The following is a 27659-nucleotide window of genomic DNA, read 5'->3' on the forward strand; positions in this document are numbered from 1 at the left end:
GCAGACCACGCTTTCACGGCCTGAGGGAGGTCGGTGGACGGTTGCCAGGTAGAACTCTAGCTGGAGCAAGAACCCCTGACATCCCACCGCCGTACCATCATACTCTCGGGAGGGCGAGCCGAATCCCACTGGGACCAGGTGAAGGAGGGGTGATTATAGTTGAAACTGGTGGTGCTGGTGGAGACGCTGGAGGAATTCCTCCTCTCTTCCATCGCTCCATGGTTTGCAGCACGCGGTCCATGGCGCTGCCGAGATGCTGGAGAATAGCAGCGTGCTGCTGGACTCGCTCCTCGATCCCTACTGAGGTACGTGTTTCTGTCAGGATGTGGGTAACTGGTGAAAAGGAGTCAGGCACAGGAGAGTTGAGATGCGTGGACGACGTATTTAATACACGAAAAAACACCAGTATAGAAACAATATACCGGTACCACGAATAAACGGGCGTAGATACAAAGCCCGGCAACAAAATACCAGCCGTCAGATACAGCCATCAACATAGAACAAACACGCACACATACATGTGGAAAACAGAGGGTTAAATACTGAACATGTAATGGATTGGCGATGGCTAGAAGACCGGTGACGTCGACCGCCGTGCGCCGCCCATGACCGTTCCTCTTATAGAATATTAGCTCATCAGTATTGTTCAGCACCGTGCCTAAATATAAACAGTACCGGCACCTATTTCAGTCCAAGTCAAGCACTGAATTAGATTGAACATATATTATATTTTTAGAGAATAAAGAAAGTGCCAGAACTGTCAAGACAATAACTTTTGCGTCTTTCTCTTTATTACTACTGGCTGACTCAGATTAAGTCTGAGGCCGGTAACATCAACAGTGAGGACAAACCCAAGCTGCCTCTCTCCTTCCACACATTTTGTGGTTGCACAACTGTGTTGTGTTTTTGAAGTAATACAGTGAATACAAGGTTATTCAGGAAAATAAAACTAACCAACCAAAAATAGCACATCGTGCTGCCTAAAACAAACTGTAACCTTGTACTAAATAGTTTGAGTGATTTATGCATTTATCTACTACAAGGTTAAGTTTTAGCTCAAATGTATTATGAAGCTCCTGCACCTAAATATAAACAGTACCAGCGCACAATGAGTATCGACAACTATTTCAGCACTGAATTACACAACTAAGTTCAGCACTGAATTAGGTCATTGAACAAGAAAAAATATTATATATTTAATAGAGAGTAAAGTAAGTGCCAGAACTGTCAAGACAATAACTTTTGTGTCCGTTTCTCTTCTACTACTTGCCGACTCAGGTATGAGGCCGGTAATATCAACAGTGAGGACAAACGCAGGCCTCCTCTCTCCTTCCACACTGAGTCCAAACCCACAGTCACTGGGTCCTGATTGTGACAGTAGAGCCCAGTTTGCATTGCAGGGTCCAGAGATGGCATCAGTGAAGCTGGAAGACTGCAGTCAAACACTGGAGCTGAATGTCAACATTAAAGATGAAGAAGAAGAGGAGAAGATTGGAACATCTGTTTCTCATGGTAAGAGCAGGTTCTAACTAACTAAGTTTGTTGTTCATTCCAACTTCCCACTGTGTATGAACAGTTGCAGTAGAACTGTTTCAATGAGAAGGTAGATGTTATTTCATGCTACTGAGACTTGCATGGTTTGACACCAGCACCAGAGAGGAGACTAAAGAGGTGAAGTAGACAAACTGCCAGTGTTTTAAAGTTCTATGAAACGAACCTTGAGATACTTTTAGAATAGTTGTATTCCCCTTTTGCATTGCACAGCCTACTTGTATGAATACTTACAGGTAGCCTAGTGGTTAGAGCGTTGGGGCCAGTAACCAAAAGTTTGCTGACAAAGTAAAAATCTGTCTTTTTCCCCTGAGCAAGGCACCCACAGTTCCCCGGGCGCCAAAGACGTGGATGTCCATTATGGCAGCCCCCCGCACCTCTCTGATTCAGAGGGGCCTCTCTCACATATATTAATTAGTTCCAAGTAGAACAATTACAAAAATACAATTGTATTTTCTTTTTCACCCCCCCAACCCAAAGAGAGATGAAAACATGACAACCAAACATAAAGAAATCCAATAATATAAATAGTAGTATAAACAAATAATAATATATAATAAAGTATAATATACAGTTGTAGATAATGAAGATTACGCTTCGACTAGAGCCAATATTCACATAAAACATTTTTAATATACAGATTTACAGTTCCAATGCTTCTACAATATCACCGGTTTGCAAAAACTCACAAAACAGGTCTCAAATATTATGAAACTTTGGGGCTTTCTTTTTCACTATATAAGTACATTTTTCAAGAGCCAGGCTTGACATTAATTATGTTAATTAACCATTGACCAAGTGAGGGGCAACTGACATATTTCCAGTGGAGAGCAATTGAATGTCTAACTTGTGATAGACAGAGGTCAACCATTTTTTTCTCTCCTATGTAAAGAGATATTATCTGGGTAAAGATTTAGGAGGCCTAGTTTATGGATTAATGGTATTGGGGTAGAGGTCATCTCAGAGATATAGCGCAGTACTGAGCTCCAAAACATTTGTATCTCAGCACATTCCTCCAGGCAATGATACAAGGTGCCTTGAACATACAGGTCTGGGTTATTAGGGTCAAATTTCAAAATAATTTGCAAATAAATTCATTAAAAATCCTACAATGTGATTTTTTTTCTTCTCATTTTGTCTGTCATAGTTGAAGTGTAACTATGATGAAAATTACAGGCCTCTCTCATCTTTTTAAGTGGGAGAACTTGCACAATTGGTGGCTGACTAAATACTTTTTTACCCCACTGTACATATACATATGAGATGAGTAATGTAGGGTATGTAAACATTATATTAAGAAGCATTGTTTAAAGTGGCTAGTGATATATTTTTACATACATTTCCATCAATTCCCATTATTAAAGTGGCTGGAGTTGAGTCAGTGTGTTGGCAGCAGCCACTCAATGTTAGTGGTGGTTGTTTAACAGTCTGATGGCCTTGAAATAGAAGCTGTTTTTCAGTCTCTCAGTCCCTGCTTTGATGCACCTGAACTGACCTCGCCTTCTGGATGATAGCGGGGTGAACAGGCAGTGGCTCGGGTGGTTGTTGTCCTTGATGATCTTTATGGCCTCCCTGTGACACCGGGTGGTGTAGGTGTCCTGGAGGGCAGGTAGTTTGCCCCCGGTGATGTGTTGTGCAGACCACACAACCCTCTGGAGAGCTTTATGGTTGTGGGCTGAGCAGTTGCCGTACCAGGCGGTGATACAGCCCGACAGGATGCTCTCGATTGTGCATCTGTCGAAGTTTGTGAGTGCTTTTGGTGACAAGCCGAATTTCTTCAGCTTCCTGAGGTTGAAGAGGCACTGCTGCGCCTTCTTCACGACGCTGTCTGTGTGGGTGGACCAATTCAGTGTGTCCGTGATGTGTACGCTGAGGAACTTAAAGCTTACTACCCTCTCCACTACTGTCCCATCAATGTGGATAGGAGGGTGCTCCCTCTGCTGTTTCCTGAAGTCCACAATCATCTCCTCTGTTTTGTTGATGTTTAGTGTGAGGTAATTTTCCTGACACCACACTCCGAGGGCCCTCACCTCCTCCCTGTAGGCCGTCTCATTGTTGTTGGTAATCAAGCCTACCACTGTAGTGTCGTCCGCAAACTTGATGATTGAGTTGGAGCGTGCATGGCCACGCAGTCGTGGGTGAACAGGGAGTACAGGAGAGGGCTCAGAACGCACCCTTGAGGGGCCCAAGTGTTGAGGATCAGCGGGGTGGAGATGTTGTTACCTACCCTCACCACCTGGGGGCGGCCCATCAGGAAGTCCAGTACCCAGTTGCACAGGGCGGGGTCGAGACCCAGGGTCTCGAGCTTGATGACGAGTTTGTAGGGTACTATGGTGTTAAATGCTGAGCTGAAGTTGATGAACAGCATTCTCACGTAGGTATTCCTCTTGTCCAGATGGGTTAGGGCCTATTTGGACCTATTTGGGCGGTAAGCAAATTGGAGTGGATCTAGGGTGTCAGGTAGGGTGGAGGTGATATGGTCCTTGACTAGTCTCTCAAAGCACTTCATGATGACGGAAGTGAGTGCTACGGGCGATAGTCGTTTAGCTCAGTTACCTTAGCTTTCTTGGGAACCGGGACAATGGTGACCCTCTTGAAGCATGTGGGAACAGCAGACTGGGATAAGGATGGGTTGAATATGTCCGTAAACACACCAGCCAACTGGTCTGCGCATGCTCTGAGGACGCGGCTGGGGATGCCGTCTGGGCCTGCAGCCTTGCGAGGGTTAACACGTTTAAATGTTTTACTCACATCGGCTGCAGTGAAGGAGTGTCCTGCAGGTTTTGGTTGCGGTCCGTGTCAGTGGCACTGTATTGTCCTCAAAGCGGGCAAAAAGTTATTTAGTCTGTCGGGGAGCAAGACATCCTGGTCCGTGACGGGGCTGGTTTTCTTTTTGTAATCCGTGATTGACTGTAGACCCTGCCACATACCTCTTGTGTCTGAGCCGTTGAATTGTGACTCTAATTTGTCTCTATACTGACGCTTAGCTTGTTTGATTGCCTTGCGGAGGGAATAGCTACACTCATTGTATTCGGTCATGTTTCCGGTCACCTTGCCCTGGTTAAAAGCAGTGGTTTGTGCTTTCAGTTTCACGCGGATGCTGCCATCAGTCCACGGTTTCTGGTTTGGGAATGTTTTAACCGTTGCTATGGGAACGACATCGTCAATGCACTTTCTAATATACTCGCTCACCGAATCAGCGTATTCGTCAATGTTGTTGTAGGAAGCAATGCGGAACGTATCCCAGTCCACGTGATCGAAGCAGTCTTGAAGCGTGGAATCAGATTGGTCGGACCAGCGTTGAACAGACCTGAGCGCGGCAGCTTCTTGTTTTAGTTTCTGTCTGTAGGCAGGGAACAACAAAATGGAGTCGTGGTCAGTTTTTCCCGAAAGGAGGGCAGGGGAGGGCCTTGTATGCGTCGCGGAAGTTAGAATAGCAATGATCCAAGGTTTTACCAGCCCTGGTTGCGCAATCGATATGCTGATACAATTTAGGAGTCTTGTTTTCAGATTAGCCTTGTTAAAATCCCCAGCTACAATGAATGCAGCCTCAGGATATGTGGTTTCAAGTTTGCAAAGAGTCAAATAAAGTTTGTTCAGGGCCATCGATGTGTCTGCTTGGGGGAATATATACGGCTGTGATTATAATCAAAGAGAATTCCCTTGGTAGATAATGTGGTCGACATTTGATTGTGAGGAATTCTCATTTTATTTTTTTATTTTTTTATTTCACCTTTATTTAACCAGGTAGGCTAGTTGAGAACAAGTTCTCATTTACAACTGCGACCTGGCCAAGATAAAGCATAGCAGTGTGTACAGACAGCAACAGAGTTAATAACACAGTCGGAAAAAAGAGTCTATATACATTGTGTGCAAAAGGCATGAGGAGGTAGGCGAATAATTACAATTTTGCAGATTAACACTGGAGTGAAAAATGATCAGATGGTCATGTGCAGGTAGAGATACTGGTGTGCAAAAAAGTAAATAAAATAAAAACAGTATGGGGATGAGGTAGGTAAATTGGGTGGGCTATTTACCGATGGACCATGAACAGCTGCAGCGATTAGTCAGGTGAACAGAAGGACTTGAGTTCCTGTATGTTGTTGTGATCACACCACGTCTCGTTAATCATAAGGCATACGCCCCCCGCCCCTCTTCTTACCAGAAAGATGTTTGTTTCTGTCGGCGCGATGCGTGAAGAAACCAGCTGGATGCACCGATTCCGTTAGCGTCTCTGGAGTGAGCCATGTTTCCGCGTAGCAAAAACGTAACAGTCTCTGATGTCTCTCTGGAATGCTACCCTTGCTCGGATTTCATCAACCTTGTTGTCAAGAGACTGGACATTAGCGAGTAGTATGCTAGGGAGTGGTGTGCGATGTACCCGTCTCCGGAGCCTGACCAGAATACCGCTTCGTTTGCCTCTTTTACGACGTCGCTGTTTTGGGTCGCAGGCTGGGATCCATTCCGCTGTTGTCATATCGATCCCGTTAACTTTTTAGGGTTGTAATCCCGTTAAGGTATTATCACGTTTGGTAAAGGTTTGATGTTTTATTTTTGTGTGGAACCGAGTGATTGTGATCAACTATTTTACAAGTCACATAGCTAGAAGCTTTTGGTTTGTCTGAATAAATGTACATAATTTCCTCAATGTAGTTTTAATAAAGAATACAAGTATTTGAGCTTTCTGAGTTTGTTTAGCATGTTATTGGTTTTGTGTAAAATTCACAAGCTGGTAAAATGGAGCTGTCCACTCTGTCTGCTCCAACGGACTTCAGTGCTGGTGCAGAGAGACCATTTCATGGTCACACTCCAGTTTTGAAGCTTAATGTAATGATCATCAGTTTTCTACATGTGTACTAATAGACAGACACCTTCAGTTGTTTCTATTTTATCTATAAATGTTACTATGGTGTGAACAGAAAATACAATACCTGAAGACCAGGTTAAAACTAAACTTGTACTAAATGTTTTTTTTGCCATTTATGTGAATTGGGGAAATCTACTTTAGTTTAAGTGCACTTACTTTGTGTAGACTAATTTTAAAGGTTGTACTTTGTGTGATATGAATGTTTTGTTGTCAATGCTTAGCTACCTGATCCATTGAAATGAGATCAGTGCTTGACTTGGACAGGAGCTCACTGGAGCTGAGAACCGGTACCTCAAATGTCTACTGTTTGAGCTCATGTTCCTGTCAAGGCTTTGGGTAACTGGTGAAAAGGAGTCAGACGCAGGAGAGTTGAGATGCGTGGACAAGGTATTTAATACACGAAAAAACACGGGTATAGAAACAATACAACGGTCCGTGAAATATACCGGTACCACGAATAAACTGGCGTTCATACAAAGCCCGGCAACTAAATACCAGCCATCAGATACGTATGTATGTGTGAAACAGAGGGTTAAATACTGAATCTGTAATGGGGGAATTGAAACCAGGTGTGAAAAAACCAAAGACAAAACAAATGGAAAATGAAAAGTGGATCGGCGATGGCTAGAATACCAGTGACGCCGAGCGCCGCCCGAACAAGGAGAGGGACCGACTTCGGAGGAAGTCGTGACAGTAACCCCCCTTGAGCCGCGCGCCGACACCGGCCTCTGGGACGACCCGGAGGATGAGGCGTAGGGTGACCCGGATGGAGACGGGAACTCCTGCAGCATCGACAGGTCCAATACGTCCTCCACCGGCACCCAGCATCTCTCCTCCGGACCGTACCCCTCCCACTCCACGAGGTACTGAAGGCCCCTCGCTAGACTCCTCGAGTCCAGTATGGCTCTAACTGCATACGCCGGGGCCCCCTCGATGTCCAAAGGGGGCGGAGGAACCTCCCGCACCTCAGACTCCTGGAGTGGACCAGCCACCACCGGCCTGAGGAGAGACGCATGGATAATATGGTAATCGGGGGAAGCTGTAACCTGTAACAAACCTCGTTCAGTCTCCTCAGGACTTTGAATGGCCCCACAAACCGTGGGCCCAGCTTCCGGCAGGGCAGGTGGAGGGTCGAGAGTCACCGCTACGGTCTGCGCCAGTTATCTGACGCCTCCCGGCCCACTGAAGGTGCACATTAGCGGTGTCCCATGTTTCCTAGGGGCGGCACTTTGGTGGCGTACCTGAGCTCTGAGAGAGCACGTGTCCTAACACTGTCAAGACAATAACTTTTTGTGTCTGTTTCTCATTGTTACTACAGGACTAGAATTAAGTCTGAGGCCGGTAACATCAACAGTGAGGACAAACCCAGCCTGCCTCTCTCCTTCCACACTGAAGTCCAAACCCACAGTCACTGGGTCCTGATTGTGACAGTGGAGCCCAGTTTGCACTGCAGGATCCAGAGATGGCATCAGTGAAGCTGGAAGACTGCAGTCAAACACTGGAGCTGAATGTCAACATTAAAGATGAAGAAGAGGAGGAGAAGATTGGGAAATCTGTTTCTCATGGTAAGAGCAGGTTCTATCTAACTAAGTTTGTTGTTCATTCCAACTTCCCACTGTGTATGAAAAGTTGCAGTAGAACTGTTTCATGATGAACTGTTTCAATGAGAAGGTAGATGTTATTTCATGCTACTGACACTTGCATGGTTTGACACCAGTATTGCCAGCATTTATTTTATTAACTGAGCTATCTGGAGTGATCATGGCTGAGTAGACTACTTTTTAGTTTTTATTTTACCTTTATTTAATGATAGGCAAGTCAGTTAAGTGGAACAAATTCTTATTTTCAACCCTTGTGATAGTGCCTGGAGGATACTGTGTAGTTACTAACTGCTTGTTAGTGGGCAGGAACTACAGATTTTTACCTTGTCAGTGAGTGGGGATGCTTGGCTGTTTACTAACTCTTGTGATTACTGGAGCCCAATGCTCTAGTGACCACTCTTGTGATAGGCTACCCTGCTGTGTAGACTAACTCTTGTGAAGTGAAGTAGATGAAACTGCCAGTGTTTTAAAGTTCTATGAAATGAGTCTGTGTAGTTACTAACCCTTGTGATAGTGAGTGGAGGATGATATGGCTGTGTAGTTACTAACTCTTGTGATAGTGAGTGGAGGATGATATGGCTGTGTAGTGACTAACTCTTGTGATAGTGAGTGGAGGATGATATGGCTGTGTAGTTACTAACTCTTGTGATAGTGAGTGGAGGATGATATGGCTGTGTAGTTACTAACTCTTGTGATAGTGAGTGGAGGATGTTGTGGCTCATAGCTTTTGACTCTTACCCAGTTTTAGAATAGTTTTATTCCCGTTCTGTAATTGTACAGCCGACTTACATGAATTCATATGTCACCCGGTACAGCCAGGAGAGGACTGGTCACCCCTCAGAGCCTGGTTCCTCTTTAGGTTTGTTCCGAGGTTCCTACCATTCTAGCAAGTTTTTCGTGGCCACTGTGCTTCTCGATCTGCATAGGTTGCTCTTTGGTGTTTTAGGCTGGGTTTCTGTAGAACACTTGGACAAACTGCTGATGTAAGAAGGGCTTCCTAATATACATTTGATTGACATGTATATCACACCAACTGACTGGTTCTTCTGATGTTGTTCACACAGGAGACCACGTTGAGACATTCCCTGCATCCAGAGAGCATCAGCAGGAAGATCACAGAGCAAAGATGTCTCACCACTGCCCACATTGTGTGGAGATTTTCCCATTTCTACCAAAGCTAAAAATACACCTAAAAATACACACAGGAGAGAAGCCTTACTCCTGCTCTGAATGTGGAAAATGCTTCAAAACATCAACTGAACTAAAAGTTCATCAGAGGATACACACAGGAGAGAAGCCTTACTCATGTTCTGAATGTGGAAAATTCTCAAAACATCAGCATCACTAAAAACTTCATCAGAACAAACACACAGGAGAGAAGCCTTACTCCTGCTCTGAATGTGGGAAGAGTTTCTCTCAACTGGGCCACCTTAAAATCACATGAACATATACACACAGGAGAGAAGCCTTACTCCTGCTCTGACTGTGGAAATAGGTTCTCTCTAATGGATACCTTAAAACAACATGAACGTATACACACAGGAGAGAAGCCTTACTCATGTTCTGAATGTGGAAAATGCTTCAAAACATCAATCATCACTAAAAAGTCATCAGAGAACACACACAGGAGAGAAGCCTTACTCATGTTCTGAATGTGGAAAATGCTTCAAACATCAAATCAATATCACTAAAAGTTCATCAGAGAACACACACAGGAGAGAAGCCTTACTCCTGCTCTGACTGTGGAAAGAGTTTCTTTCACCTGGGTACCTTAAAACAACATGAACGTATACACAAATTAGAGAAGCCTTACTCCTGCTCTGGCTGTGGAAAGAGATTCTCTCACCTGGGTACCTTAAAACAACATGAACGTATACACAAATTAGAGAAGCCTTACTCCTTTTCTGACTGTGAGGCAAGTTTCTCTCGTCCGGACACCTTAAAATGACCTGAACATATACACACACAGGAGAGAAGCCTTACTCCTGCTCTGACTGTGGAAAGTGTTTCTCTTGAATGTGCCATTTCAAAAGACACCAAGGGAAACACGAGTGGAGCCTTACCACTGATCTGACTATAGAAAATGTTAAAACACCAGCTGAGCTTAACGGTCATTAGAGAGAAGACAAAGGAGATAAGCCTTACTTCTGCTCTCAATGTTGCAAGAGTTTTTCCCAATTGGGCAATATAAAAACACCAACGGCTACACACTTTGAGAAGCCTTATCACTGCACTGACTGTGGGAAGAGATTCTACAGATTGGGCCAATTAAAAAGACAAGAATGTATACATAAAGGAGAGAAACCTCATCAGTTTTCTTAGACCAGCTAAGATTAGACACTCCACTTAATTATCATGTCATTAAATAATTGGCAACGTTGAATTGGATCAAATGAAGAAAGTGTAGAACACTATTGTAATCCTATAGTTTCTCACTGTGAGAGAACAATGCAGAGGAAAGGGAGTGTTATAGAATGTTAGCCTCTCTTTACTGATCAGTGTGCACCTTGTCAGTTTTGGTGTGTTTTGTTAGCTTCTACTGTAAAGATATTGAGATTACCTTGAATTTGCTTTTAGGGTTGAATATCCTCTGTGAGGCATCTCACAATGGAGTCTGATGGGTGACTGGGTGGTACTGCTTCCCTCTACAGTTTTCTGTGGGAATGAGCTAGTAGACACAACATACACTGATTTTGCTAAACATTAAGGACACCTGCTCTTTTCATGACATAGACTGACCAGGTGAACCCAGGTGAAAATTATAATCCTTAATGATATACAGTGGGGCAAAAAAGTATTTAGTCAGCCACCAATTGTGCAAGTTCTCCCACTTAAAAGATGAGAGAGGCCTGTAATGTTCATCATAGTTACACTTCAACTATGACAGACAAAATTAGAAGAAAAACAATCCAGAAAATCACATTGTAGGATATTTTATGAATTTATTTGCAAATTATGGTGGAAAATAAGTATTTGGTCACCTACAAACAAGCAAGATTTCTGGCTCTCACAGACCTGTAACTTCTTCTTTAAGAGGCTCCTCTGTCTTCCACTCGTTGCCTGTATTAATGGCACCTGTTTGAACTTGTTATCAGTATAAAAGACACCTGTCCACAACCTCAAACAGTCACACTCCAAACTCCACTATGGCCAAGACCAAAGAGCTGTCAAAGGACACCAGAAACAAAATTGTAGACCTGCACCAGGCTGGGGAGACTGAATCTGCAATAGGTAAGCAGCTTGGTTTGAAGAAATCAACTGTGGGAGCAATTATTAGGAAATGGAAGACATACAAGACCACTGATAATCTCCCTCGATCTGGGGCTCCACGCAAGATCTCACCCCGTGGGGTCAAAATGATCACAAGAACGGTGAGCAAAAATCCCAGAACCACACGAGGGGACCTAGTGAATGACCTGCAGAGAGCTGGGACCAAAGTAACAAAGTCTACCATCAGCAAGGGCATTGAAGATGAAACGTGGCTGGGTCTTTCAGCATGACAATGATCCCAAACACACCGCCCGGGCAACGAAGGAGTGGCTTCGTAAGAAGCATTTCAAGGTCCCGGAGTGGCCTAGCCAGTCTCCAGATCTCAACCCCATAGAAAATCTTTGGAGGGAGTTGAAAGTCTGTGTTGCCCAGCAACAGCCCCAAAACATCACTGCTCTAGAGGAGATATGCATGGAGGAATGGGCCAAAATACCAGCAACAGTGTGTGAAAACCTTGTGAAGACTTACAGAAAACGTTTGACCTCTGTCATTGCCAACAAAGGGTATATAACAAACTATTGAGAAACTTTTGTTATTGACCAAATACTTATTTTCCACCTTAATTTGCAAATTAATTAATTAAAAAACAATGTGATTTTCTGGATTTTTTTTTTTCTCATTTTGTCTGTCATAGTTGAAGTGTACCTATGATGAAAATTACAGGCCTCTCATCTTTTTAAGTGGGAGAACTTGCACAATTGGTGGCTGACTAAATACGTTTTTTGCCCCACTGTAGTTGTTGGTGTATTTATTTTGGATCCCCATTAGCTTTCAGTAGAAAACAAGATATTGCAGTTGCAGTGGGCTAAGGAATGAAAACACTGGAGAATTTTAAAAACATTGACTGGTCTGATGAATCACTGTTCCTGCTGTTTCACGCTGATGGGAGGAAATCACGAGTACAACATTGCAGGCTGGTGGTATGATGGTGTGTTTTCATGCCACATATTGGGCCCCTTGATAAAAGTGGAGCAACGTTTGTGTAATAATCATTGCCAATCAGGTGCATCCCTTCATGGTGGCCAGAAATGATTCCAAGAACATGACAGGGAATTCAGCTTACTGCAGTGGCCTGCCGAGTCACCAGATCTCAATCCAATTGTGGATCTGTGGGAGGACATGGAAGGAGCTATTCAGACTAGATCCACTCCCAGCCAACTTGACCCAATTGTGGGAAGCATTGGAGTCAACATGGGCCAGCATCCCTGTGGAACGTTCTCAACACCTTGGAGAGTCCATACCCCGACTATTGAGGCTGTTCTGAGGACAAAAGGAGGTATAACTCAATATTAGGAAGCCATTCCTAATGTTTTGTGCACTCAGTGTATATCAGATAAAGATGTTTGGTGATAAGATTTCAGCAGTAGTTTGGGTGGATTATTTTTATTACTAAACCATTTTTTGTTTAATGATAAACAGGCTATGAATCTAATACTTGTGTTTATTAATTTGTCTTTTAATACTAGATTTGTTATTTTAGTCATTGATGATGAATGTATTTGAATGAATGTACTTGAATAACTGTATTGAAGTTAATTGATCTGGTGGCAGGTAGCCTAGCGGTTAAGAGTGTTGGGCCAGTAACTGAAAGGTTGCTTGTTTGAATCCCGGGCCGACTAGGTGAAAAATCTGTCATTGTGTCCTTGAGCAAGGCAATTAACTCTTATTTGTCCTGTAAGTCTCTCTGGATAAAAACATCTGCTAAATGACAAGAATGCAATGAAAAATGATGTTTGTACATGAATTCATGCTGGGCAGCCACTTTTTCTCATGTGTATAATTAAATGAATTAAACAGTTTTTAGTGAAATACTGTATTTTGTCGTGGTAATTTCCTGTATTACTAAATGATGAGTTTACAAACCACACACAAGTCAGAGTTATATTTTAAACTCCATCTTTAATTATATGAGCTTCACCATAGCCCTTTGACTCTCAGATCAATTCAGTGTCTATAAATGAATTCTCTGAGAGTGCTTACAAAAGAATACTTAGTAGCTTTTATAGCCAAGATACACCCCTCTCAACTCACATGACGAACCACAGATCTCAGGAATTTCACAAAGACCTTTTACTTGAAAGAGGATTATCCCATAGGCAGATAGCATTAGCTATAAATTATCTTTCAGTTTGGTGTCTTGGATGAGGTTCTACTTCTCGTTCTTGGTACTTCATATTACCAAAACATTACCTCATCCAATGGCATATATCAATTGTCTACTTTAGATACTCCCATCTCAAATACACCCCACCCATGGACAAGCTCCCTGAGGGGAGTGAGTATATGACCTAGAGGCTATCTCAAGATTCATGCAACATCAGAGGGGTAATACAATGGTTCCAGACACTGCTATACTCCCCCCTTCCAATGGGAAAAGGAGGGAGTGACTGGAGTACAGACATTGTGGAGCTCTACACATGGTTTCACAGATAAATTCCTGATGAAGACAATGTTCAAACCTGAATTCTCCCTTTTGATATATTACCAGACATGTAAAAGACAAGCCTGACATCTCCCTCTCTGGTCCCCAAGTGACTTTTCCCTAGAGGAGATAGGAAAATGCAACTGCCAACAGTATAGTCCAAAAGAAGACATTCTAATGACAAGTATAAAGTAAATAGAACATCTATGTTACCTAACTAATTCTGATTCAGCTACGAAAATATACAATACACAACATTGCCGCTTTGTTTATCCTGGCCAGAGGGACATGACCCTACTAGAGCAACTAAGTTAGTGTTAATGTTAACTAGCATGCAAGTATCCAGGCAGAGTTTCTCATGTTAGCCTAGAGAAATAATAGTTTGCGACATTAATGGAAACGGATCATTAATATAGCAACCTTATCAAATTACAAACGTTTTAAAAATGTTGATGCTTACAATTATCCGCGTGTCGTTGTGTTACGGTCTTGAGGAACAAATGGCGGGTGAATGACTTGCTTCTTTCTCCCAGTTTTGAGGCATGACGGTTATACATTGTAATACATTCTGTTGTGATATTGTAAACGAACATCGGTTTCTTTTGGAGCGCGATTCATCAACACGTCTGTATTTTGTGGAGATAATTTGAGGCCAGGAAAATGGTGAAGGAGCCATTAGGAAAGGTAGTCAGTCAGAGTGACCAGTAGTGGTTTTGTATTGATTTCATGCATCTCAGAAGGGCAGAAGGAGAAAGCATTGTGTTTTTCGGAGCAGGGCAGCGATTAAAGGGTGTTATATCTGGGGTTTTGTTATATATTGAGGTTCATCGTCTTGAGCAGAAGATTCCCGGAGAAGGAAGAGAGAAGGATAGAAGGAAGAAAGTCAATCAGTTTTACCGTTGTTTGAAGAAGATAATCTGCCTACTCCCGAGGTAAAGTTGCTTTTATATTCACACATTCGGACATTAAGTAGACATTAAGCAGACAATCAGCAGACATTTGCAAAAAGCCCTTAATAATTGTACAAATCTGTAACTAATTCATTTTGATTGTCACAGAAATATAAATATAGATATGGTTTATTCTTTAAATGTCTAGGATACTTTTACAACCTTCGTTTTGAATAAAAAAATCCAGTTTTGATTTAATAGAAATATATAAATCTTAAATGCAATGTAAAGCTGTTTAAATCAATAACTAATTCAACCTTTGTCACAGAATCATCAAACTAGATATGATTTATTCTATAAATGTCTAGCATATTTTTACAACCTTTGTTTTTAATATAAATTCCAGTTATGATTTGATAGAAATATTTCAAATCTATAAGATGCCATTCTTGTAATGTTTTATACGTTTTTTGCAAATGTGTGCCTTTTCTACTATACGATTTATATTGGCTGAATACTCAACTATGATGAACACCTCAGTTAAGTGTGCTTCTGTCAGGATTGTGGTCAAATGCATGTCATTTAAAGTCAATTTAGCAATTGAACAAAAATCCAATTCAATTTGAAATGGTTCCTAATTGCAAAAACATGTAACAGAATTGGGGTATTCCAGAACTGTTGTTTACATGTAAATCAACATAACCCTGTTTTATGTTTTTAATACTGCAGATAGAACGCTCTGTGTGCCAGAGATGGTTCCATTTAGCTTGTCTGGGGATGACAATGAAGGACTTCAACAAAGCCAAAATAGAACATTATTGTAAGGGGCCTATTTTTCTGTTAAATTAGAGACGTATAAATAAATTACTGTTGTTCCTTGTAACTACTTTAAAATGTGGACCTGTTGCACTAAAAATGCAAACATTGATTTGACATACGATTTAAGATTGTAAACATTGTACAACTTTATGTACACATTGTCTAACTTCATATAGAACAAATTGCACTTGAAATGAACATTTATTTTAAGGTAATTTAAATAAATGCATATTATCACTTTTTTCAAGAAACAATCACTGAATGAGTTGATTTCTTCATCTTTAAATGCAATATTTGAGATTTTCTGTATTTCTATCAAATCAAAACGGCAATTTCTACTCAAAGCAAAGGTTGTAAAAGTCTACTAGACATTTACAGAATGACTCATACATAGTTTGATGTTTCTGTGAATTGGTTATTTAAATGTTTTAAATTATATTTGATCGATTTTATGCTAGACTTTTATATCTATTTTTGTTTCTGTGACAATCAATCAAAATAGTATTAATTACATGGCTTTGAGTCGGTCTGGCTTCTCATGCGATTTTTTTTAAATGACCTCAATGACGGCCTACTAAGGAACAGTGGGTTACCTGCATTGTGCAGGGGCAGAACGACAGATTTTAGCCTTGTCAGCTCGGGGATTCGATCCAGCAACTTTTCAGCTACTAGCCCAACGCTCTAACCACTAGTGATGCTAGGATACATATGATATGCAGTGTGAGCTATAGTGAATAAGCCACTGCAGTTATGAAATTGATAAAATAATGGCCATGTATCCCCTGTGTGACGACAGAATCTTTTTGGTATTTATTAGGATCCCCATTAGCCGCTGCAAAAGTATCAAAATTGTTCACTTCTCTCATTGACTTCTCAAACCCCGGCTTGTTCTGCTTCCCAAGCGTTCTCTGAAGTCTCGCGTTTTTACGTCTCTGGGTTTAGAAACTGGCAGTGGGGGAACAGGAAGTTCCGCGCAGGCGCGCATCATTCTTCAGAATAAAGGATACGTCAGAATTGTGCAGTCGATGTGTCCGTTTCTAATATATTACTACTGGTATGTAATAGCACGTTCTAATATCTAAAGAACATGTAATAACATGTTAGGTAACAAATACGTCAAGGTATAATCTCGTTTGGTGAAGGTTTTATGTGCTATTTTGGTGTCAAACAGCGTGAGTGAACGTGATAACTTGTTTACAAGTCACATAGAGACTTTGGGTTAAAGTTAGTCTCTGAGTGGATGTAACATTATCTCATTTCGTCAAGGTAATTTCATAAAGGATACATTTATTTGAGATTTCTGGGTTCGTTTTACGTGTCGTTTTTGGTTTTGTGTAAAATTTCACGAGGTGGTAAAATGGCGGTTCCCCCCTCGGTCTGCATTAACGCACATCAGTGCAGGCAGTGAGGGTGCAGCAAGAGAGACAATTTTACGGTTGCGCTACTGTTTTGGAGCTAAATGTAATGATGATCAGTTTTCTACATGTGAACTAGTATTCAGAGACATTCAGTTGTATCTGTCTATCTATACATGTTACTATGGTGTGAACGGAAATACTTTTGGTTTTTGACTGGAATAATACAGTGAAGACAAGGTTATTCAGGAAAATGGTACATAGTGCTGCCTACAACATATCTTGTACAAAATGTTTGAGTCATTTATGCATTTATGTGTATAGGGGATATCTACTATAGATTAAATGCGTTTAAGTTGTGTAGTCTAATTTAAAATGTATACTTTGTCTAATGTGAATTGATTAATGTTTTGTTGTCAATGCTTAGCTACCAGATCTATTGAAATGAGATCCGTGCTTGACTTGCACAGGAGCTCACCGAAGCTGAGTACCGTCACCTCAAATTTCTACTGTTTGAACTCATGTTCCTCTTATAGAATATTAGCTCAACAGTATTGTGGCACTCCTGCAGCTAAATATAAACAATATTTTTAGATAATAAATTAAGTGCAAGAACTGTCTGTTTCTCTTTATTACTACTGGCTGACTCAGATTAAGTCTGAGGCCGGTAACATCAACAGTGAGGACAAACCCAACCTGTCTCTCTCCTTCCACACATTTTGTGGTTGCACAACTGTGTTGTGTTTTTGAAGTAATAAAGTGTATACAAGGTTAAGGAAAATAAAACTAACCAACCTTGTACTAAATAGTTTTTGAGTCATTTATGCATTTATCTACTACAGGTTAAGTTTTAGCTCAAATGTATTATGAAGCTCCTGCACATAAATTTAAACAGTACCAGCACACAAAATGAGTAGACAACTATTTACCAGCAGCAATGAATTAGATAATTGAACACAAAATGAGTATTTTGTGGTTCGTCTGTTTCTGAGTCATTTATGCATTTATCTACTACAGGTTAAGTTTTAGCTCAACTATTTCAGCACTGAATTACACAACTAAGTCCAGCACTGAATTAGATAATTGAACAAGACAAAATATAATATATTTAATAGAGAGTAAAGTAAGTGCCAGAACTGTCAAGACAATAACTTTTGTGTCCGTTTCTCTGCTACTACTTGCCGACTCAGGTATGAGGCCGGTAACATCAACAGTGAGGACAAACCCAGCCTGCCTCTCTCCTTCCACACTGAGTACAAACCCACAGTCACTGGGTCCTGATTGTGACAGTGGAGCCCAGTTTGCACTGCAGGATCCAGAGATGGCATCAGTGAAGCTGGAAGACTGCAGTCAATCACTGGAGCTGAATGTCAACATTAAAGATGAAGAAGAGGAGGAGAAGATTGGGAAATCTCTTTCTCATGGTAAGAGCAGGTTCTATCTAACTAAGTTTGTGCTTTTCATTCCAACTTCCCACTGTGTATGAACAGTTGCAGTAGAACTGTTTCATGATGAACTGTTTCAATGAGAAGGTAGATGTTATTTCATGCTACTGAGACTTGCATGGTTTGACACCAGCACCAGAGAGGAGACTAAAGAGGTGAAGTAGACAAACTGCCAGTGTTTTAAAGTTCTATGAAACGAAACCTGAGAATAGTTGTATTCCCCTTTTGCATTGCACAGCCTACTTGTATGAATACTTACAGGTAGCCTAGTGGTTGGAGCGTTGGGCCAGTAACCAAAAGTTTGCTGACAAAGTAAAAATCTGTCTTTTTCCCCTGAGCAAGGCACCCACAGTTCCCCGGGCGCCAAAGACGTGGATGTCCATTATGGCAGCCCCCCGCACCTCTCTCACATATATTAATTAGTTCCAAGTAGAACAATTACAGAAATACAATTGCATTTTCTCTTTTCACCCCCCAACCCAAAGAGAGATGAAAACATAGCAACCAAACATAAAGAAATCCAATAATATAAATAAATAAAGTATATCTGTATATCATATCTTATTCCATTTACAGAAGTAGTCCCCAAACCCAAATATCTTAAGCACTTGAAATAAGACCACTCAACTCTCTTCATCAAGTGAGAGAATGGCAGTATTAGTACTCTCCTCACATTGTGAAAACCTTGATGATTTTCACAACACCATTTTGGTCTTTGGATGGAGTTCTCCCGTATCTAATACACAATCTCCTTGCTAAGGCCTTAGCACTAATTTTTGAGTCTGAATTCAGAAGAGAAATCGGTCTGAACTTTCACATTTTGTTGGTGATTATCCAGCTTCAGGGTCAGTCATGGTGTGGGGTGGCATTTCTTTGGGGGGCCGCACAGCCCTCCATGTGCTCGCCAGAGGTAGCCTGACTACCATTAGGTACCGAGATGAGATCCTCAGACCCCTTGTGAGACCATATGCTGGTGCGGTTGGCCCTGGGTTCCTCCTAATGCAAGACAATGCTAGACCTCATGTAGCTGGAGTGTGTCAGCAGTTCCTGCAAGAGGAAGGCATTGATGCTATGGACTGGCCCGCCCATTCCCCAGACCTGAATCCATTTGAGCACATCTGGGACATCATGTCTCGCTCCATCCACCAACGCCACGTTGCACCACAGACTGTCCAGGAGTTGGCGGATGCTTTAGTCCAGGTCTGGGAGGAGATCCCTCAGGAGACCATCCGCCACCTCATCAGGAGCATGCCCAGGCGTTGTAGGGAGGTCATACAGGCACGTGGAGGCCACACACACTACTGAGCCTCATTTTGACTTGTTTTAAGGACATTACATCAAAGTTGGATCAGCCTGTAGTGTGGTTTTCCACTTTAATTTTGAGTGTGACTCCAAATCCAGACCTCCATGGGTTGATACATTTGATTTCCATTAATAATTTTTGTGTGGTTTTGTTGTCAGCACATTCAACTATGTAAAGAAAAAATAATTTAATAAATATTTCATTCATTCAGATCTAGGATGTGTTATTTTAGCGTTCCCTTTATTTTTTAAAATATAGAAACGGAAATATTACATTTATACAAGTATTCAGACCCTTTACTCAGTACTTTGTTGCAGCGATTATAGCCTCAAATCTTCTTGGGTATGACGCTACAATCTTGGCACACCTGTATTTGGGGAGTTTCTCCCTTCTCTGTAGGTCGTCTCAAGCTCTGTCAGGTTGGATGGGACATGGCGGCATTGAAAGAAGTGATAACAAGTTTAAAGTGTTGAGGTGGAGCAGTTGAAATAGAAGATTCCAGGTGTCTGTGACACCCGCCATTTGGTGAGACGTAGATCCGGTGTAGAGCGTTGGGAAACAGAAGACACCTGTCATGTAGAGTTTTGATGGAGAGTCTCTGCCAGAAAGGTCAAGGTAGGAAGTGTCAGTTATCCTGTGGGCGCTTTTGTTCCGTAAATACTACAGTGTTTTAGGTGTCAGGTTTATGGGCCTGTTGCAGCAGTGTGTAGGAGTGAGATGCCTAGATGTGAGAAGTGTGCAGGAGGGCATGAGATGAAGGAATGTGTGGTATCGTGGAGAAAGTTGTGTGTGTTAGTTGTGGGGGTGCCAATGGGGCTGGAGATCTGAGGTGTCAGGTGAGAGAAAGGCAGATTGAGGTTGCCAGGGTTCCAGTAGTACAGAATGCCAAAAGACAATGCAGAGACAATTTCACGGTCTTACTACAGGTTTGAAGCTGAATGTAATGATCATCAGTTTTCTACATGTGTACTAATATTCAGACACATTCAGTTGTTTCTTTATGTATCTATAAATGTTGCTATGGTGTGGACAGGAAATACAATTGATTGAAATAATAAAGTGAAGACAAGGTTATTTAGGAAAATAGCACATAGTGCTGCCTAAAACAATGTGAATTTGGGAAATCTACTATAGTTTAAGTGCACTTACATTGTGTAGCTTAATTTATGTTGTGTAGACTAATTTTAAAGTGTGTACTTTGTCTAATATCAATTCGTTAATGTTTTGTAGTCAATGCTTAGCTACCAGATCTTTTGAAATGACATCAGTTCTTGACTTGGACAGCAGCTCACCAGAGCTGAGTACCGTCACCTCAAATTTCTACTGTTTGAGCTCATGTTCCTCTTATAGAATATTAGCTCAACAGTATTGTGGAGCTCCTTACAAAGCCATTTTGGGTTTACTACCTTTTTATTTGGGCATTTTTATGGTTCAGAAATGTGGTGGGTACTCTCTTCGTTCACTGGACTTTATCCTGCTAACTGTTCCAAATGTCCAAACTGAATTTGGTAAAAGGGCTTTTATGTACTCTGCGCCATCGTCTTGGAACGCCTTACAAAATACTTTTAAACTGGAAGAACTTGTCCCGATTGGTGTTTTTAAATCACTGATGAAGGATTTTGAGGCTGATTCCCTGACCTGTCAATGTTTTTAATTTGCTGTTTTTGATTTTGTTATACTATTGTGAATTCAATGGTTTTTACTAGATTACTTGTAGTTTTTCATGTCTGTCTGTAATTTTTGTAATGACCTGGTGCTGCCTATCTTGGCCAGGATGCTCTTGAAAAAGAGATTTTTAAATCTCAATGAGCCCTTCCTGGTTAAATAAAGGTTAAATAAAATAAATACAAATATAAACAGTACCGGGACCTATTTCAGTCCAAGTCAAGCACTGTTTTAGATCATTGAACAAGAAGAAATATAATATATTTTTTGAGGATAAAGAAAGTGCCATAAATGTCAAGACTAACTTTTTGTTGTCTGTTTCTCATTGTTACTATAGGACGGCTAGAATTAAGTCTGGGGCCGGTAACATCAACAGTGACGACAAACCCAGCCTGCCTCTCTCCTTCCACACTGAGTCCAAACCTACAGTTACTGGGTCCTGATTGTGACAGTGGAGCCCAGTTTGCACTGCAGGATCCAGAGATGGCATCAGTGAAGCTGGAAGACTGCAGTCAAACACTGGAACTGAATGTCATCATTAAAGATGAAGAAGAGGAGGAGAAGATTGGGAAATCTGTTTCTCATGGTAAGAGGAGGTTCTGTTATTTATTCCAACTTCCCACTGTGTATGAAAAGTTGCAGTAGAACTGTTTCATGATGAACTGTTTCAATGAGAAGGTAGATGTTATTTCATGCTACTGAGACTTGCGTGGTTTGACACCAGTATTGCCAGCATTTGTTTTATTAACTGAGCTATCTGGAGTGATCAGAGAGTAGACTAAAGAAGTGAAGTAGACCAACTGCCAGTGTTTTAAAGTTCTATGAAATGAGTCTGTGTCGTTACTAACCCTTGTGATAGTGAGTAGAGGATGACACGCCCCTTTCATCTCTTACCCACTTTTAGAATAGTTTTATTCCCCTGTATTGTACAGCCTATTGATATGAATACATATGTCACCCGGTACAGACAGAAGAGGACTGGTCACCCCTTTGGGCCTGGTTCCTCTCTACGTTTCTTCTAGGTTCCTTCTTTCTAGGGAATTTTTCCTAGCCGCTGTGCTTCTACACCTGCATTGCTTGTTCTTTGTGGTTTTAGGCTGGGTTTCTGTAAAGCACTTTGTGACAACTGCTGATGTTAAAAGGGCTTCATAAAATACATTTGATTGACATGGACAGTACCCGTCAAAAGTTTGGACACACCTACTCAATCCAGGGTTTTTCTTAATTTTTACTATTTTCTACATTGTATAATAATAGTGAAAACAAACTTTTAAATAACACATGTGGAATTATGTAGTAACCAAAAAAGTGTTAAACAAATAAAAATATATTTGAGATTCTTCAAAGTAGCCACCTTTTGCCTTGATAACAACTTTGCACACTCTTGGCATTCTCTCAACCATCTTCATGAAGAAGTCACCTGGAATAGATTTCAATTAACAGGTGTGCCTTATTAAAAGTTCATTTGTGGAAGTGCCTTATTAATGCGTTTGAGCCAATCAGTTGTGTTGTGACACTGTAGGGGTGGTATAGAAATGACAGTCCATCTTCTTTAAGACATGAAGGCCAGTCAATGTGGAATATTTCTAGAACTTTGAAAGTGTCTTCAAGTGCACAGTCTCAAAAACCATCAAGCACTATGATGAAACTGGGCTCTCATGAGGACCGCCACAGGAAAGGAAGACCCAGAGATACCTCTGCGACAGAGGGTAAGTTCGTTAGATTTACCAGCCTCAGAATTTGCATCCCATATAAATGCTTCACAGAGTTCAAGTAACAGACACATCTCAACATCAACTGTTCAGAGGAGACTGCGTGAATCAGGCCTTCATGGTTGAATTGATGCAGAGAAACCAATACTAATGGACACCAATAAGAAGAGACTTGCTTGGGCCAAGAAACATGAGCAATGGACATGAGACCAGTGGAAATCTGTAATTTGGTGTGTTGAGTCCAAATATGAGATTTTTGATTCCAACCGTTGTGTCTTTGTGAGACGCAGAGTAGTAGGTGAACGGATAATCTCTGCGTGTGTGGTTCCTACTGTGAAGCATGGAGGAGGCGGTGTGGGGGTGTTTTGCTGGTGATGACAGTGTCTGTGATTGATTTAGAATGGCACACTTAACCAGCATGGCTACCACAGCATTCTGAGGCGATATGCCATCTCATCTTGTATGGGCTTAGTGGGACTATCATTTGTTTTTTTCTACAGGACAATGATCCAAAACACCCCTCCAGGATGTGTAAGGGCTATTTAACCAAGAATGCGAGTGATGGAGCGCTGCATCGGATGACCTGGCCTCCACAATCCCCAGACCTCAACCCAATTGAGATGGCTTGAGATGAGTTGGACCGCAGAGTGAAGGAAAAGCAGCCAACATGTGCTCAGCATATGTGGGAAGTCCTTCAAACTGTTGGTAAAGCATTTTAGGTGAAGCTGGTTGAGAGAATGCCAAGAGTGCAAAGCTGTCATCAAGGCAAAGGGTGGCTACTTTGAAGAATCTAAAATATAACATTTTTTGGGGTTACTACATGATTCCATAGTTTTGATGTCTTCACTGTTATTCTACAATGTAGAAAATAGTCAAAATAAAGAAAAACCCTGGAATGGGTAGGTGTGTCCAAACTTTGGACTGGTACTGTATATGACACCAACTGATTATTCTTCTGATGATGTTCACACAGGAAACCATGGAGAGACATTCTCTACATTCAGAGAGCAACAGCAGGAAGATCACAGAGCTAAGAGGTCTCACCACTGCCCACATTGTGGGGAGATTTTCTCATTTCTATCAAAGCTGAAAATACACCTAAAAATACACTTAGGAGAGAATCTGTATTCCTGTACTGACTGTGGCAAGGATTTCACAACATTAAAGGTTCTGATAGTTCATCAGAGAGTGCATGAACGGATACATACAGGATTGAAGCCTTACTTCTGCTCTGACTGTGGAAAGAGTTTCTCACGACTGGACACTTTAAAAAGACATGGACATATACATACAGGAGAGAAGCCTTACTCCTGCTCTGACTGTGGGGCAAGTTTCTCTCGACTGGGCCACCTAAAAACACATGAAGGTATACATACAGGAGTGAAGCCCTACTCCTGCTCTGACTGTGGAAAGAGTTTCTCTCGACTGGGCCACCTAAAAACACATGAACGTATACATACAGGAGAGAAGCCTTACTCCTGCTCTGACTGTGGGAAGAGTTTCTCTCTACTGAGCAACATAAAAGCACATGAACGTATGCATACAGGAGTGAAGCCCTACTCCTGCTCTGACTGTGGAAAGAGTTTCTCTCGACTGGGCCACCTAAAAACACATGAACGTATACATACAGGAGAGAAGCCTTACTTCTGCTCTGACTGTTTAAAATGCTTCACAACATCAAATGGCCTGAAAGTTCATCAGAGAACACACACGGGAGAGAAACCTTACTCCTGCTCTGATTGTGTAAAATGCTTCACAACATACTCTGGTCTTGAAAGTCATCAGAGAACACACACAGGAGAGAAGCCTTATGCCTGCTCTAATTGTGTAAAATGCTTCACATCATCAACTAACCTAAAAATTCATCAGAGAACACACACAGGAGAGAAGCCTTACTCCTGTTCTGACTGTGGGAAGAGTTTCTCCCGACTGGGCAACTTAAAAAGACATGAACTTATACATACAGAAGAGAAGCCTTACTAATGCTCTGACAGTTGAAAGAGTTTCTCCCAACAGGGCAACTAAAAAATACACAAACATATACATAAAGCAGGAGTAAGGCTTATCTCCTTTAACTGTGGGAAGTGCTACACAACGTCAACTGAGCAAAAAGTTCACCCAATAGGACACACAGGAGAGAAGCCTTGCTTCTGCTCTGACTGAAGCCTTGCTTCTGCTCTGACTGTGGGAAGAGTTTCTCCCAACAGATCCACTTAAAATGTCACCAGCGAATACACACAGGAGAGAAGCCTTACTCCTGCTCTGACCGTGGGAAGAGTTTCTCCCGATTGGCCACCTTAAAAACACATCAATGTATCCATAAAGGTGAGAAGCATCATCAGTTGTCTCAGACCAGCCAAGATTAGTCACTACATCACCTCATTCTCATCTCATAAAGGAAGTGGTAACAGTGAATTTGATAACATTAACACTCTATTGTAATCATATTTTTTTCTCACTGTGTTAACTGTGCGGAGGAAAGGGAGCATTATAGAATGTCATTGTAAATGATCTTTCTCCATCTTTTTTACTACAAAACATAGACATGCATCAACATGTACTTTAGCATTTTAGCTAATATGCAACTTTGCAACAACATTGCATGACCAAAAGTATGTGGACTCCTGCTCATTGAACATCTCATTCCAAAATCATGGACTTGGTGCCCCTTTTGCTGAAATAACAGCCTCCACTCTTCTGGGAAGGCTTTCCACTAGATGTTGGAACATTGCTGTGGGGAATTTCTTTCATTCAGTCACAAGTAATGTTGGGCAATTAGGCCTGGCTCAAAGTCGGCATTCCAATTCATCCCAAAGTTGTTAAATGGGGTTCAGGTCAGGGCTCTGTGTAGGCCAGTCAAGTTCTTCCACACCGATCTCGATAAACCATTTCTGTATGGACCTCGCTTTGTATAGGAGCATTGTCATGCTGAAACAGGAAAGGGTCTTCATCAAACTGTTGCCACAAAGTTGGCAGCACAAAATCATCTAGAATGTCATTGTATGCTGTAGCGTTATGATTTCCCTTCACTGGAACTAAGGGGCCTAGCCCGAACCATGAAAAACAGCCTCAGACCATTATTCCTCCTCCACCAAACTTTACAGTTGGCACTATGCATTGGGACAGGTAGCATTCTTCTGGCGTCCGCCAAACCCAGATTTGTCCATCAGACTTCCAGATGATAAGGCGGGATTCATAACTCCACGGAACGTGTTTCCACTGCTTCAGAGTCCAATGGCGGTGAGCTTTACACCACTCCAGCTGACGCTTGGCATTGCACATCTGGGTGATCTTAGGCTTGTTTGCGGCTGCTCGGCCATAGAAACCCATTTTTGTGAAGCTCCTGACGAACAGTTCTTGTGTTGATGTTGCTTCCAGAGGCAGTTTGGAACTCGTTAGTGAGTGTTGCAACTGAGGACAGACAATTATTTTTATTTATTATTTTATTTTTTTGTGAATTTTACCCCTTTTTCTCCCCAATTTCGTGGTATCCAATTGTTGTAGTAGCTACTATCTTGTCTCATCGCTACAACTCCCGTACGGGCTCGGGAGAGATGAAGGTTGAAAGTCATGCGTCCTCCGATACACAACCCAACCAAGCCGCACTGCTTCTTAACACAGCGTGCATCCATCCCGGAAGCCAGCCGCACCAATGCGCCGGAGGAAACACCGTGCACCTGGCCACCTTGGTTAGCGCACACTGTGCCCAGCCCGCCACAGGAGTCGCTGGTGCGCGATGAGACAAGGACACCCCTACCGACCAAGCCCTCCCTAACCCGGGCGACGCTAGGCCAATTGTGTGTCGCCCCATGGACCTCCCGGTCGCGGCCGGTTACGACAGAGCCTGGGCGCGAACCCAGGGACTCTGATGGCACAGCTGGCGCTGCAGTACAGCGCCCTTAACCACTGCGCCACCCGGGAGGCCCGGACAGACCATTCTTACGCGCTTCAGCACTTGGCGGTCCCGTTCTGAAAGCTTGCGTGGCCTACCACTTCGCTCCTAGACGTTTCCACTTCACAATAGCAACACTTATAGTTGACCGGGGCAGGTCTAGCAGGGCAGATATTTGACGAACTGACTTGTTGGAAAGGTGGCATCCCATGACGATGGGATGCCACCTGTCAATAACGGGTGTGGCTGAAATAGCCGACTCTACTAATTTAAAGGGGTGTCTTTATACTTTTCTGTTTATATAGTGTACCAAGCATGTTAGGTTAGCATGCAACTACTTAGCATTTTCATTAACGTTAGCAACAACAAATTGGAATAAGTAAAATATACGTATTGCATATTCGTAACATATTGTACGAATTGTAATTCGTAGCATACTATACGCCATACAAATCTTATTATATTGTACTACTCATTTTACATTTGTAGGCCACTGTAATGTAACAAAGCATACTGTATCATACTAAAGTGTGTGGTATGGATTTTGTTACATATAGTACGTTTTGCTCTGACACCAAGTTGTCCCTCTGCAGTTCTCTGTGGGAATGAGCTAGTAGACACGTGTCAGATAGAGATGGTGGTGATGATTCGTTTTCACCATTTAGTTTGGGTGGATTATATTTTAACTACATAACTTTTTTTTAATGATATGCAGGCTCTGAAATGACTACAAGTGTTTATTAAATTGCCTTAGAATACTAGATTGATTACTTTAGTCATTGGTTAATGTATTTGGATAACTGCAATGAACTTATTGATCTGCCTATGAAAAATAAACATTCTACATGAATTTGTGCTGGTCATACT

General features: G+C 41.9%; 1 protein-coding gene across 7 annotated transcripts in view; it reads left to right on the forward strand.

Moving 5' to 3' along the window:
• The first annotated feature begins 1243 nt into the window (after positions 1 to 1243).
• LOC112241223 (gastrula zinc finger protein XlCGF52.1-like) overlaps positions 1244 to 27659 on the forward strand; it is an 85117-nt gene continuing 58701 nt past the window's right edge. Inside the window, exons 1-5 of one of the 7 annotated variants that reach the window (XM_042314331.1) lie at positions 1246 to 1512; positions 7737 to 7983; positions 17966 to 18199; positions 21526 to 21774; positions 23874 to 25782. In XM_042314331.1, the coding sequence (XP_042170265.1) occupies positions 7881 to 7983; positions 17966 to 18199; positions 21526 to 21774; positions 23874 to 24883 (1596 nt within the window). In that variant the 5' untranslated portion in view covers positions 1246 to 1512; positions 7737 to 7880 and the 3' untranslated portion in view covers positions 24884 to 25782. Of the gene's footprint in view, positions 1513 to 7736; positions 7984 to 16358; positions 16475 to 17965; positions 18200 to 21525; positions 21775 to 23873; positions 25783 to 27659 lie in introns of those variants that run through there. The other 6 variants (XM_042314333.1, XM_042314336.1, XM_042314324.1 and 3 more) reach the window with 6 other exon arrangements.

The sequence above is a fragment of the Oncorhynchus tshawytscha genome, unplaced genomic scaffold (genome assembly GCF_018296145.1).
Source record: "Oncorhynchus tshawytscha isolate Ot180627B unplaced genomic scaffold, Otsh_v2.0 Un_contig_5624_pilon_pilon, whole genome shotgun sequence".
NCBI lineage: Eukaryota > Metazoa > Chordata > Actinopteri > Salmoniformes > Salmonidae > Oncorhynchus > Oncorhynchus tshawytscha.